General features: G+C 36.2%; 1 protein-coding gene across 1 annotated transcript in view; it reads left to right on the top strand.

Moving 5' to 3' along the window:
• Positions 1 to 13,684, top strand: part of LOC150104603 (BCL11 transcription factor A-like) — a 152,765-nt gene extending 139,081 nt beyond the window's left edge. The window contains exon 3 of the mRNA XM_090395218.1: positions 4,184 to 13,684. Within this exon, the coding sequence (XP_090251344.1) occupies positions 4,184 to 6,246 (2,063 nt within the window). The 3' untranslated portion in view covers positions 6,247 to 13,684. The remainder of the gene's footprint in view (positions 1 to 4,183) is intronic.
• Positions 13,685 to 15,362: the final 1,678 nt, after the last annotated feature.

Genomic DNA, 15,362 nt, shown 5'->3' with positions numbered 1-15,362 from the left:
AAATCTGCGCTGTTACTGAATTAAATACACGAGTTTTACGTTTTGGATGTCTGTTGTGAATAGTTCCATCCAACTGAATTTCTGTGGTATCATATTTCAACTACTTTCATCTATTTCTGCATTAGAAATCTTTATTATTATTATTATTTTATTTTCTCATAGTCTCATCGGAACTGAGTTCCAATCATCCCCATGTATGGCCAGGTTCTCTTCATGGTGTCAAAAAGATTGAAACCTTAATTTGCCTTATATGTTCGCATAATTTACAGAAAGATCTCAAAATATTTCCATGAAGAGCAGCTCGAACCTAGAAGCGAAGAAGAAGAAAAGTCTTCTTGTTCAGCAGCCAAAATTTCTCTTCACAAGTTACATAAATGATAGATTTAATTTCTATATAATTATGTACTCAAAGATATTGCAGCACTTCTAAAAATGCATTGAGAAAACTCCTAATTCTATGGAAGGATGTTATAAATCGTAAAAGTTCCTGTCTTCGATACTCATAAAATTATTTACTGCTTTCTGTATTCTTCCTTCCAATCCTTTCCCTTTTGAAGGCATATACAAAAGTATAATTACCATTTTCAACAATCACATTGTAAATAGTTGAGTTTTCTGATGTCATTTTATTTAATATCATTACAGTGTCACGTGTTAAGGCTGCAATGCTTATCCAGCATCATTTACTACAGGATTTTTGACTGTTTCGCAAAAAAAAAACCGCCTTGTGTTATCTCAACCGTTCGAATTTCGCATTCGATTTTACATTAAAAATTTTATAAACAACCATAAACAGATTCACCGAAGCGATTTAGTAGAATAGCCTTTAACGACTGAAGAAATTGAGATCAACTTATCATCCATTCTAACAAGGAAGCGCAGAATGAAATGATAAACTTTGGGGTGGGATTTTGAGAATCATATAAGAAATAAGAAAAAAAAAACGCTCCCTGGGGGATTTAGCTTTTACGTCTAAATTTGCTAAAAAATCGACCAGTTTTCACTAAATTATTAGTTAGCAGAATGATTAATAACATATAAATCCTTCGTTTGCTTAATTGTAACTTTTTTATATGTAAATGATATGAAACATTTTAAGGTGTATTTACTATGTTTTCATATATTTCAGAAATATTTTAAATTATTTAAAATATTGAATAATAAATTACAAGTAAAATAAATATATTACATTATTGTTTTCAATATATATAAATTAAATGATATCTGCAAAATAAAAAATAGTATGCATTGATGTGCATACTTCCATCTCATGTCACAATTTCACATATCTCACTTATCATGTAAAACTTTTCTTTTTTTTTTTTTTTTTGTTTTTTACAGATTGAAAGAAATTTATTAAGCATTGCGATGCGATTGATCCAAGAATAACTCTTGAAAATTGTAGATAGCTGCAGAAACTAGGCAATTTTGGTTGGAAATTCAAAAATGACTGCTGCAGTCCACATGTATTTTGACTAAATTTTCCCATTCTCGGTTTGGTTGCCTTCCCAACACTTCTTTCATCGCACCCGTTGCATCTAACTACCTGTTTCACGTTTTTATGTACTTTTCTTACTCCTATATATTCTGTTCGCGCCGTTCTATTTTTTATAAATAATTTATCTTCGTTTCTCTTGCTGCTGTTTTATGAATCTCTGCGAAATGATTTGCGTTTTCTCTCCCTCCCTTAATAAATAATTCTTACCACTCTTACACGTCCCTGCTAGGAAGAGCCTCCCGCTTCAAATCTGAACTAGGTGATAGAACTGGTGATTTTTTTTTTTTGTTTGTTTTTTGTATCCTGTACCATCCGAAATTCTGACAAAATGTTGTGACAGGGATGACCATCAGTATCTTATGCTGACTTGGAAAAGATGACGATTATGAGTCAGTTGTATTTATCTTCTCCGGAAGGCTACTCTTGAATATACTGAATGCCACAGAGAGTGAGAAAGCGGCTCGTACTGTGATTGATGACCTATTATTTGCGCAGTGTCACCAGCTGAGCTACCTCCTATTCAACAATTCAATATCGTTCTAAGACTTAGCCCCAAAGACTGAAGGTGCTGTTGTAATTTAACAGTTGCGCTCGTGCCTGATCCTCCCTCCTGGCGTCTGACGGGCACAAAATGAAAATAGAAATCGTTTTTTCTTCATTAAGATCAGTTTGCAGATTTGAAGAACTGAGCCGGGGTTTCTAGCACGGCTCACCAGGCGGCACTGACATTGATTGATGGTAACTTGATGACCAAACCAGAAATTCTTTCATTTCCCGTCCACTGGAAGGACCAGTAATGTTCAATTTCGCTACCAAATGTTGATCTGAATAAACTTGACGGGGTCAGCGATAAGACGGAGGGGACTAGCGGCGGGGGGGAACAACCTTACGAAGGGGGGGGGGTATCTGTTACCGCATAATTAACGTATTTAGCATTACTGTAGCTGTTTTATGGAAAATTATGAAAACACTTCGCAAACACTCCCTCTCCATGCGTCGTTCTTTTAATTTAATAACTGCTGCTTTGAAGTGATTAAATATCAATGACATACGGGCAACTCGTCGCATCTTCTGGCTATTATGTAAATCTGCTTGTAAAAGTTATCTTACGGGTTGAATAAAATCGTTTCTTCTGCGATTTTTTAATAAAATTTAACTGTGAGAATGCACGCATTATTTTTTGTAAAGGGACGTCATTGAATTCGACAAAATAGCTGATCTTGATCGTTACTTGATCAAAGAGAATATTATTATTATTTGACACCTCCAGGGAGTCCAAAGACTCATCGAGGGAGGGCACAACTACACCAACGCCATCTTCCGCCCACCACCACTAGTTTTTCCACAGACAATCACAAACATCCATGCCCTCAGCAGAATTCGAACCCGCAGCCTTTTGGCTGGAGAGCGGATACACTAACTACCAGCCGGCCAGCCAGACCGGCTAATATCCCTCATTCAAAATCCGTCTGTAAGTTCATTATAATGTACACGGACATACTTATTATTCAAGGATATTCTCAAGTTGTACTTATAACAGAAATATCCCCTTCCACTTCCTCTTGTCATTAAGAGCAAATTCTTACTAGCTGATTTTTTGTTGACCAAAAAAAAAAAAAAAAACCCGACTAAGCATCTTTTTTTATTATTATTATTTTTTTTAATGCTGTTTGTTGAATTAGTTGGTTCTACATTCCTTCGACCTTATTTTGCATTGAGTGTAGAAGTTAATCATTTTAGCATTGAAATTATCCTTAACACATGCTATCATAAATGGATACACCTAAGTGAAGGTATATAATCAAAATCCTTTTAGCACGCCACCGCAATACTAGAGAACACACACTTAAGCATAATTTTCTGTTGCTGATCATTTATCATGTTACACGTATACCAACAATTATCCTAAAACGATGCCACATTTGTAGAATTAATTCTCTGAACTGGGTAAATATGGTTTGTTTCTACAATGAACATAGTCATATGCTACTACTTACAGAAAGGGGGGGGGACTCCGAAGTATGGAAGCTACCGTGTCACATGGGTGATATCTTGTTGTTGGACATTTTAAACCAGTCCTTCAGGTTTTTTTCTTTTTTTTTTTCTCTTTCGATTATTGAATGTAAATCTTCCATAAACAGACTCTAGATTTTCCTTATCGCTCGGAAATTCTAAGTGGAACTTAGAATTTCCGAGTGATAACATTTCATTAGTTTAATTTTCTTCATTTCAATTTTGACTGGAAATAGGAAACTACTCTATTAGACGATATTTGCCAATCCTATGAGGTTATCTAAGATAAAGTTGAATATGGTTTTTCAGAGAGCAAGATTTAATTGGTATCAGTTTTCACAAATGCTTGCCAGTAGGAGAAGTCGGCTTTCTTCTTCTTGTTTTTTTTTTTTAAATAACAGTATACTGGTTGTATATCTCAATTTTACAGCTGTTTCAACTACGGATATATGAACTATGTTAGGCCTTTTTCTACGCATTGTTGAGAGCGAATTAAAAAGTATTTGCTAACAATTCTTACAAATAAATGGAGATCCAAGAGAAGTGCTCCATTCTTACAATCTAAGTATCTATCACTTTGAAAAACAATGAAGCGCATTTTATTTTATATATTTATTTATTTTATATATTTATGATTTTATATATTTATTTATTTTTTTTTCTATTTTCCAGAGCCAAAGGCATACGTGTGTTCTACATGTAAGCAGACCTTTATGACTGCTTGGGTGCTGGTACAGCACGTGCAAAGCATGCACGGTCTGAAGATCTACGTGGAGAACAACATCGCAAACAACACATCTCCATCATCTGTAGGAGGGCTGGACCATAATTCATCCCCACATCTGAGATTGGAGGACCACACGGTACTTCAGGCTATTCGAGTTCCGCTCATAGAGAAACAATTCGGTTCTTCGCTCAACGCTCACAGTCTTTTTTCCCGTCCTTCTAGTCAAGAACTTCGTGTGGATCCACTTGGAGAGCACATCCCACGGCTAAACAATCATTCTGGTCTAAGCCTCAATTCTTTTGATACTGCGCAAACATTTGAAAGGACTTCTCTCGACAAGCCTCGTGGTTCATCACTGAGTCTCGGTTTCGAGCCACAAATGGATTTCTATTCCCAGCGACTAAGACAGTTGGCTGGAGCAACTAGCCCAAACTCTGCTGCCTGTCCGAGGAAGTTGCTAACCCCCTCTTTCGCAGCCCTTCTCAGTCGACCTCCATCTCAGCCTAACACTCCTTCTTCCACTCCTCAACCATCGCAGCCTCCTCAAGCACAGCAGCAACAGCAACAACAGTCATCGTCCTCCTCCAACAGCAGCAAGACCAGTGAACAACCGACGTCGCCAAAATTGAAATCGTGTGAATTCTGTGGGAAATCGTTCAGATTTCAAAGCAATTTGATTGTACACCGCCGTTCTCACACGGGAGAGAAGCCTTACAAGTGCCATGTGTGTAACCATGCTTGCTCCCAGGCCAGTAAACTGAAGAGACACATGAAGACCCATCGCAACAAGTCTCCCGGAGGAAGGTCGGCAGTGTCGGAAAACAACAGTATCGAGTCTGCACGTTCAACCCCGGACTCAACCGACAGCAAACAGGTGAAGCGGACAAATGGAGATGACAATTCAGACGGGGGTCATGCTGCTGAGGACGAGGAGGATGAGGAGGAAGACGAAATGGAAGAAGAAGAGGAAGAAGACGAGTTGGAGGAAGAGGAACCAGAAGAAACCGTTAATGAAATGGTGGCCGAGGACTTGACTACGCGAGGACCCAATAGCTCAACACCCGTGCCTACTTCCAACACGGAGGACGTAGTGGAAAAGAAGGAGAAAGCTGATGATTCCGAAAAGCCATCTACGAGGCATTCGCTTCTCAGCGAAGTGATGGAGAAAATAGGGCTAGCGCACATTCAGCAATACAACGAAGCCTTCAAGCAGGCGCTGCAGGAAAGCACTGCTGGGAAGGCTTCTCTAAAACAAGAACGGTTATCATCCGGAACGGACGGTAGTGCTTCCAATGACGGAAATGCTGAAGATGGACAGGAGCGTCCAAACGCGGACGGTAATAATAAGGGTTCCGAACAGTCTCTTGTTAATTTTGGACAAAGTCTACTAGGTGCCTTCGATCAGTCCCTGAACGCCACGAAACGGATAAAATTGGAATTGGGCGAGCAGTGGCGCGATAGGGAAAGTCTTTATGCAGGGCTCTGGCTACCATCTTCAACATATCGCGATTTATACATGGGGCTGCCAAGCAGTGACGCTGAGGCGTCCCGTCAAAAATCATCGACAGAAAGTGCCTTGTGTTTGGCAACCCCAAGTGGACTGATAAACTCTCCGAGTCCACGACCAGGGACCAGCAGTTCGGGTGGACCCAATTCTGCTTCCAATATCCTTCCCAAACCGAAAGAACAGAAGCGAAACGATACCTGTGAGTACTGTGGTAAGATTTTTAAAAACTGTAGCAATCTGACAGTTCACCGAAGGTCCCACACAGGAGAGAAACCTTACAAATGTGAGCTATGCAGTTACGCATGCGCTCAGAGTTCCAAGCTCACACGTCACATGAAGACCCATGGAAGGATTGGCAAGGACGTCTACCGCTGTCGGTTCTGCGACATGCCGTTTTCAGTGCCCAGCACACTAGAAAAGCACATGAGGAAATGTGTAGTTAACCAGAATGCTTCTTTTGTGATGTCGGAAAGAGACTCAGACTCAAAAGAAACGGTGTAAACGTGATGACTCCTAAAGGAGACATCGTATGCATTGGGTCCAGGAGAATAGCTGGTAGTTAGACTTAGACATAAGTGCTTAGTTTTCCAATGCCTTTCTCTTCTTGTACCTGTAGGAGACTGAATTGTTTTTTGCGAGGTGTGTTTAGGCGAACACAAAGTGAATCTTTCTTCTCGTCAGAGAACAAACAGCATCGAGATAATACGAGAGATGTAAACTACGCACGCGCCGTATTGGTCATTAGTTACTGTTTTACCGAGGTCATCGTCAGCACGATGTAAAACTAATGTGGTCAAACCATAAATAGAGAGAAAGAAAGCGCGAGAGAGAAAGAAAGAGGTAGAGCGACAGATGAGAAATTTTTGTTGAAACAAAAATTCCTAGTATATTTTGGGCCACAGAAACAGATCTTCGTGCTAAAGCATGAGATAATTGCCTGGGTGGAAATCGTCGTCAAATCGACGCATTCTTCCCCATTCTCACCGAAGGCTATACAGCTACTTGCCTTTTTTACTCCAGCTGACAAATCAGCAATTTGGAGAGTGTTAGTTGGAAATTGTCCTCGGGTTTGGCCAAGCCAGTAACCATCTTGACAACAGAGGACAGTTTTTTGTTCTGTTTATTTTCTTCCACCGTATAGACGTCTCCGAACTTTGTAGATGTATTAAAAATCAGCTTCCAGTGTGTCTGACGTTTCTGTCACCCAAAATAGCGACCCTGTTTGTCGTCCAGTATTCTTAGTCATTGAAACTGAAACACCAATCGCTTAGATTCAACACATCAGAAACACACACACACTATAACCGCTCCGGTTATTCTCCAAGTGCCTGCCGCTGCGCCGTAGCGTACGTGTCATTATTCATAAGAATTGTTCTTATTCAAGTTCGCAGTGTTTAATTTCTCTAGGTAGCCTTGAGTTTGGCCATATTAGGGTTTGATCTCTACAAAGATGGCCACTTATGTTAGCAGGAGTCGAGGGTGACTTCTACAGACACCTTACGGTAGTCTGGGCTTTTTCTGCGCCTTTTTTATTTTATTTTATTTTAGTTAAGTAGTTTCCATAACTCTAAAGATAAGAGTATATATATTTGTTAAATTATTTTGCAGAAGGGAGTTGAAATGAATCCCTAGAATTAATATTGTATTAAATAGTGACTACATTCGGAGAGAAAAACACTTCTGTAGGTATGTCTAGAGTTGTTTATAGATTTTTATTGTGTTATGATCATTGTTCTCTGTTGGTTTTGCTGTGACTAAGTCCAATTAAATATATTTGCACCTTGCGCGGGAGATATATATAGAGATATATATTAAACTGAAGAAACATTCAGTACAAGTTAATTTATTCGTCCGCCATATTGGTGACGTTAGTTAAGATATGGTCAAAACTTTTGTTCTGTTTTACTTTTTTTTTTCTTTACCTTGTACGCACCGGTAAGGATTAAAATATGTACGAAAAATAGTTGAAGATTAACTATTTCTCGTAGGATAAAACTTGGATTCAAGTGATTTAGTTTGAAATACATGATGTCGACTAACATTAAGAAATATGACCGAAAAGTAAATTATAAAAGGCAATTATGAAGTCTGACTTTTTCGTATGCAAAATATTTAACAAAATTGCCCGTACGTTTATAAAAATTATAAATGCACAAGTCGATATACTCTTATATCGAAGACTGCAAAACATCGAAGTAAATTACTGCAACAAAGAGTTGAAAGAAGCTCAGTTTTATGCAACTGCCAAGTTAATATATCAGTCTTAATATTATTCCACGTCATGTATTTTCTCTCAGAAGATAAGAGTAATTTTTTGATTTCAGTATGTTTGTTGAGGTTCTTACCTGTTATTGATGTTCCTTATTCGTCGCAAGATGCGATGAGGGGGATGTTTTGTACAATATAATAATTTGACAACTTCAACACTAAAAGTTAGCTTCTTTTTTTTTCCCTTTTATTTCAAAACTAATGTTGCACAATACACTGCAGGGAGATTGGGATGCACGTGGATATGAAAATATACTGAAGTCGAAAAAAAAAAAAGAATGAATCTGAGTGAGAATTTTATAGTACTATAAACCTCCATCACTGTAACCATGTCTTCTTGTTTCCTAGTTCTCCGCCCCCCACCCCCTTCTCTCTCTCTCTCTCTATCTCTCTCTCTCCAAAGTAACAATGGTCTTCTCGCATTGTTTGTGTAAATGTCTCATTGTGATGTACGGAACTTAATACTAGTCGAACTGGCGTGAAATTTAAGCTGTCGACAAGCTGTCAGCGAACTTTTATTATTATTATTTTTTTCTTAATCTGTGTTATACTTTGCTGGTATTGTATGAAGAACGTCCTCTTTCTTTAATCAGACTTCCATATTTAAGCGGCGTTTTTTTTTTCTTTTTTTGTCAGGAATTGGTTATTTTCTCTACTTATAACATTCTCGCAACGTAATAGTCTGAGCTCAAAATTGGCAAATACACTAGAATTTGTTGTAGTTATTTTTACTGGTGGAACAAATAAAAACCTCTAGGAAAAGGATTAGTATTATAAATTCATAAAACTATTACCATTTTTTCTTTCTTAAAAAAAAAAAAAGAGAGAGTCAGAGATTCCTATTTTTGCTTATCGGAAATAATTCAATTCTTTTTTGTAGTCGTACAAAAAATTTTCCTTTAGGTTAATTTTGGTTGTTTAGTTAATACATTAGAAGCATGAGGTGATCCTCTATCACCTCATGCTGTTATTATTAATAACATAATACTGTTAAAATTTATGCCAGGACATAATTTTAATAAAAGAAAACCAGATCTTTTGTAAATTTAATTTTCCCCTGTTTCCTAAATATATAAGGGTTAAAAAGAAAGTGGCAAGTATTATTGGAAATCCCCACTCATATCCGGAATAATTATACAGACAATGGTTCAACTGAAACAGATGTATTTTTATCAAATTTAGATTTCTTCCATCCATGTATTAACTAGATTTTTCACGTTTGTGTTGCCGACTATTTCTCATTTCCTGAAATAGAATTTGTAATAATACAAATTCTATTTCAGGAAATAGAAATTTGTAATTTTACAGTGATACCCGACTAAATTTCCTTAAAATTCAGTTTAAATTATAGAAAACCTGATTCTTATATTATTGCCAAATATTATTGATATTTGCAATTAGGAACCGAAAGTCTTTTTGATATTAGCACTTTTTATACGTTAAAAAAAAAGAAAATTAAAGCAACGTATGCTCCTAATTTCAAATATCAATACAATCCATAATGAGCAACTTTTCTAGCCTTAAAATGCGAAAATTTAATAGAAAATATGTAAAGCTTGTCTCAGATACTTGATTTATAGGGTATTTTCTTTCAAGTGATTAAAAAAGTCGCCCCCCCCTCATCACACACAAATGCACTCCTTCCTGTGTTGTATTTCTCCAGTTGCGTCTTCTTGAATTTCATTACATTGCAACAAACCCACGGAGTAAACAGATTAGCATGTAAAGGTCACCGGAAATGCCAGTAACTATCCCTTGTTTTGTTTCTGTCTCCTTCCCTTCCTTCCTTCCTCTCCTACCCCTCAGAATATGAAGAGGCACGTTATGAGGTCCTTTCTTAAACTCTAACTTCGCCAAGACTTTTAACACTCTGTTCCAATTGAACCTATATTCACTAGTACATCCCCATCTGTTCCATTCGATATCTACCTCAGTCTTAATGCTATTCAAAAAGTGTTATACGTTACGAATTGATTGCAGAAAACTGTCAGCATATTAATAAAGCTATTTTTTATTGGTAGTAAACTATCTCTTTAAAAGCTTGCTTGTCTAATATCATTTATGGAACTAAGTGTATATAGAACTCCGATTCCAGTTTTTAAAATATGTTAAGAAATTTTAGAGGCAGCTCAGTTTCAATCAAGTTCCCAGTCACTCTTTCCTCATTCAAGATTTTATTTCGTTGTTAAAGTCTAGAGAAATTATTAGACTTAAAAATTGTTCTTGGCATACTACAGTTATTTCATCTCAATTTTTGTGAGCTTTCAAATGTCTCTTTTTAATTATAAATGAAAAGTTTCTTTTGCAGTTAATATCAAGGATATGCATTACTCCAAAACATTCTGCTCCTAATGTCATTGATTTTCATTATTCGGTTTATAACAGGCAGAAGAGTGACTGATAAATCGGAAAAGATCATTTTAGCTAATAAAGAATATGTTGAATAAAATAAGAGCAATAAGTCAATCAGGATTAAACTCGGGGAAATAAAGGTGTTGCAACTGGATCTTGAATTCTGTTAAAAAAAAAAAATCGGTTCAAGACCCAATTTAGAAAGTTTAAAAAAAAAAATAAGTTTTTTAATTCCCTTAAATTTGTTAAATGTTTTCAAGAAAAAGACTAGTTACTATGTCTATTTTTGTTTGTTTGTTTTGGCCTTCATAATTCCAACTAATCCATTCCTACTCAGGCTCTGTTCCCGAACTTCTGTTTGCCCTTGTTCAGAAATCTTTTAAGTGAGTCTTGATTTTCTGTCAAGTGTCCAGCTTTTTACCGTAAGTGATACAAATCTCAAGACCTTCAAGTTATGGAGTCTGTATGTAGTTGCACATATCAAGTGGATTTTAATTATGTATCGTTGGCATCCCACGAAGTTGATTTTTCTGTTAGAAACATAAAAGGAAAACGACCACACTGTCTTGAATCGGATACAAATTTTAACACTGTGAATTTTATACTGCGTAATAGAAAAAGGTTTTGCATTGTAATACATCCATTGTCAACTTGAAATAATGTGCAGATGTCTGAAATGAACTCATTCCTTTCCCAAGATGTCTTCCGTAACTATTGTTGTGGTCTAAAATGGTAAGGTTATTTTGCTAATCTTGCTTATTTTCCTAAAGGAGAATTTGGATCGAAGAATTATACTACAGAAACTTCCATTTAGTCATCTTCCAGAAGAGTCTTTCCTGACGGTAAAATTATTGCACGCCATCTGGTTGAAAAGATTGGAAATCGTTTCGATACCTCTTCGAGGTATAATTTTGTTCTTCCAATTAAAAGTTTCCGAAAGGGCACAAATGATTATTAAAAACTTAATGAACTTAATAATAATTAAGGCTCATCATGTTCTTAATGCAGCATAAATTTCATGCCACCACCAGGGAGGAGTGGCTGTTAAATGCACGGATATATTGCACGTGATTTCGTTGCATCAAGAAACTTGAAATGTTTTCTAGATATCTATTAGTAGCAAAGCTGTATGCATACCATTCAAGCAACAAAAACTGTTGATGTAATAATCATAAAGTCTGGTCGCTAAGTCCTCGTGGTATATAAAACTTTTATTTTTTACTACACAAAAAATTTTATGCTTCCCATTGTGGAAGATTTTAAAAGTGAAAATGGTCTGTAGGTTTACATGTAAATCTACGAACTATTAGTGAACTTTTAATGGGAAAGAAAAAAAAAAATTAAAAGCGTTTTCTCCCATACTATGAAAATCATGAGTTCATTTATCGTATGATAGAGTTTGTAACTCTGGTTTCATTCAGTACCAATGCATGTTGACATTACTTCACGTTTATTTTGAAGCCGTTGTAGTTTGAAGCCGTACACTTTCTCCAAGTGTACCCTATAATGGTACACTTGGAGAAAGAAAGAATCCTGGCAATAATTTCTCCCATAGCAATTTTAAACCTGTAAAGGAAACCACTTGAATTTATTCAGTAGCTGCTGCGGCTCTTTCCTATCTGATTAGCTTGTTTTTTGAACATTGCTGTTATGTTGTGTAAAACTTCCCCCCTCATCAACTTTAGCATCCGTTTTATATGCGCAATAGTTGTGTTTTCCCCCTCGCCAACCATTAGTATACGGGTAGAACAGGATGATTGGAAGTTTATTCTGATCCCTAGTACTTTTTTCCCTCCTTACTAACACTTCTTTCAAATGCACCACATAGCATATCACAATGTTTTCACTTCCGGTTTGGGAAACCAGAATGTGACATTCCTTACAGTATACGAATTCTTATACTCTTTGCAAAGCTCAGAGTCATATGCATGATAATCTTTGCCTCATACGCGACCTCTTTATGTAAATCTGGTTGAAAGAATATCACCGTGTAAGAGAGAGAGAGTGCGTGAGCCTTCATCGTATGTGTTTGTGTGTATTATGTAAAGCCTTAGTGTGTGCGTGATATGTAGCTATTGCTATAAAGAGTGTCGACAGATCAGCTTTTCAGTGAGTAGGATTGTAAAATTTGCCAGAAGGATCGAAGTTTATCCGGTGAATGTTAGGTAAAAATGAGCGCATCTAGGAGATGGTTGCCAGATTAGAATGTTTTAACATCTCTCTTCAATGTGTAAGTTTTTTTTTTTTTTTTTTTTTTTTTTGTGTGTGTGTGTATCATGTTCATATGAATGCCGATAACTTACGAGTTTAGAAAGAACCAGTTAACTTATCGGCAACTCGTAAAACCACACTATAAACCCAGCTCTGTTCTTTCATCATCTTAACTTTTACTTACCAAATCTGAACATTAAAAGAGGAAAAAAAAAATACAAAGAACCACTTCTGGTGTAAGAAATATGTTATTAATATCAGAAGGAAAGGTGATAACCGTTACGTTTTCCTAATTGTACATCAAAACTAAGTTCTTGACCACTAAGTATGGGATATGCTAGTTACCAAAGTTCTTTAAGTATCAGTGCCAGAGGTTTGCTCAAAGCCACTCAGGTCTCTTCACAGTCATCTCTACTTTTCATATGTAATTTATTTCTTTTTTTTTTATGTGTATGTCTTAGAATAAGTAACATTGAGCACATTAATTTTTTTTAATTATTGTTAGTCTGTGCTGTTCATATAATTTTCAGTAATCAGTGTAAAATATTGTAGCAGATACCGGTGAAGGCTGTACTTCTTTGCTATTCAGTTGGCTTATAGTTGAATATGTTAGTCTGGATATGTCCAGATATTAGAAACTGGATTATCTTTAGTGTTATCATTAATCAGAAAAAAAATAATCGGGTGAATTAACAAAAATTGATTGTATCATTTAGTTTTCTTAACCTTTTCTTTAATTAAAATGCTCTCTGTATTATTATAACCTTGTCCTGTAGGTTTTTGGGTTTATACTGAGCAGTTAACACGGGTTCACCCTTCCTTCCTTCCCCCGTACAATTAGTTGGACCCGTCAAACACTGAGAGACTCAGTTGGGACAAGGTATAGAAAGCCATGATTATTATGATTATCATTACTATTGTTTTGTGAACTACTTTATCTTATTTCCCGTAACTGCCAATCTACTGGGGCTCCCCTCCCGTACTGAGGACTGTTAACCTCTGTGCTACCGTTCTCCCTGTGTATCCTGTCAGCTTGTACATTCAAGAGTTGTGAAGAAGATTTTATTTATGGATGGAAATTTATAAATTAAAGGCTTATCAAAGAAAATATTTGTTGTGTTTCTTATTCAGTTTTAATTCCCGATCATATCTACATAAATATCAATTATAAGTACACTAAAATAATTTATCAGATATATCGCGACTGCTGTACAAATCACTTTTTTTTTTCTCTCACACAAACTGAAAAGTTTCTGTTAATGTCAAAATCTAATTTGAATATATTTTTTTTTATTACCACATATAGAATCAAAGAGATTTGTAGCATATTCATTAATCAGAACGAATAACAGAATTTAGATCTACAAATCAACTTTTACCAGGTATGTCACGTTTCTAAGAGTCAGTTGTTCATCACATTGTAAATGAAAATGTGTTATATCAGAAATAAATTCAGCTATTTTGAATATAGAACACCAAGCTCATGAGCACTTGCCAAGTCAGATGACATCAGCCTTATCCAAGCATATTTGCTTTCTTTTAGAACTCTAATACAGACAAAAACCAAGTGTTGCTTTCTCGTGAGATATTTACTGTTAGAAACAGTAAATATCTCACGAGTACCATTTCTAACAATCATTTATGGGGGTTTTTCATTGGGAGGATGAAAAACTTCAGAAATTCGAGCTTACACATTGAACACCCACTGAATTCCACCCCACCCCTACTTCATAGAATAATATAGTAATGTTTGTTTCTGCATACGCAGAAAGATTGTCAGTCCAGGACAAAACCATCTGATACGAAACATCTCCCATTAAAGTATTCATAGTAATAATCTGCTATAATCGCTTGATCAAATTAAGGAAGTCCACCGGTGGAAGAATATGAATACCGTTAGGATATCGTAACCAGGAGTACAAAAATTATATTTGCAGAGGATATCGTGCAGTGTTCAAGATGACTGCAGTAGGAAGAAGCTGATGTACTATTTACACGTAGTTAAAAGGCGATAGTGTCAGGATGGAGTGACCAGCTCAGACCTCCCACTGATCTTTCTCTGAGCGGCCATACGATAAGTTTCAGAAGAGTGAGAAATCTCTTGTGGTGGTTGAATAAATGATTTTAAGGAAGAATAGCAGAATATGTTCTCTGCGTCAGTAATTGGCGAATGTGCCATTTCTATAGGTGACCTATGGTTTTAATCCACGAGATATTAAAATAGTCATTTAGGTTCATTAAGGATTTGTCTTTCCTTTTCACGTTGCATTTTGTTGATTACGTTGGCAATACCAGTCTTGTTTTTTATTTTATAAAATAATATACTGGCTCATTGTGTGTGGGGGGAGGGTTGGTAGGCAGAAGTTGAAGTCATATTACAACTCAGAAAGAATAACGCGGGATCATAAGGACCAGTGACCTTTATGAACAAGTTATAGTCGTGATGAGAAAGTAGTTCAGATCGGTTGTAGATTCACGTGGAAGTCTAATTGAAAGTGAAAGGATAGATGAAAGGGAAACTTGGAACTAATGTATTGTAATGAACATTTCTCTGATTTTAAAAATCAAAAGGATCGTGTGAAGTACGTCCAGGGGTGCGGAAATATATCCTTACATGCTTCTTTGCCATACATGTATATTCAAAAGTGAAGAGTGATAGAAAAGGATACCATAGAATACAGGCTGATGGAAAATATTGCACAGGACAGGAAATAAACTAAATGGACCAAAATAAGAAAATAAAAAGTTCATAAGCAGCTGCTGGAAAATTTTTACTGGAGAAGGTA

Source organism: Typopeltis vanoorti, chromosome 7 (assembly GCF_054136105.1).
Source record: "Typopeltis vanoorti isolate ZY-2024b chromosome 7, IOZ_Tvanoo_1.0, whole genome shotgun sequence".
Classification (NCBI taxonomy): domain Eukaryota; kingdom Metazoa; phylum Arthropoda; class Arachnida; order Uropygi; family Thelyphonidae; genus Typopeltis; species Typopeltis vanoorti.
This window is presented reverse-complemented; position numbering and strand designations above follow the sequence as displayed.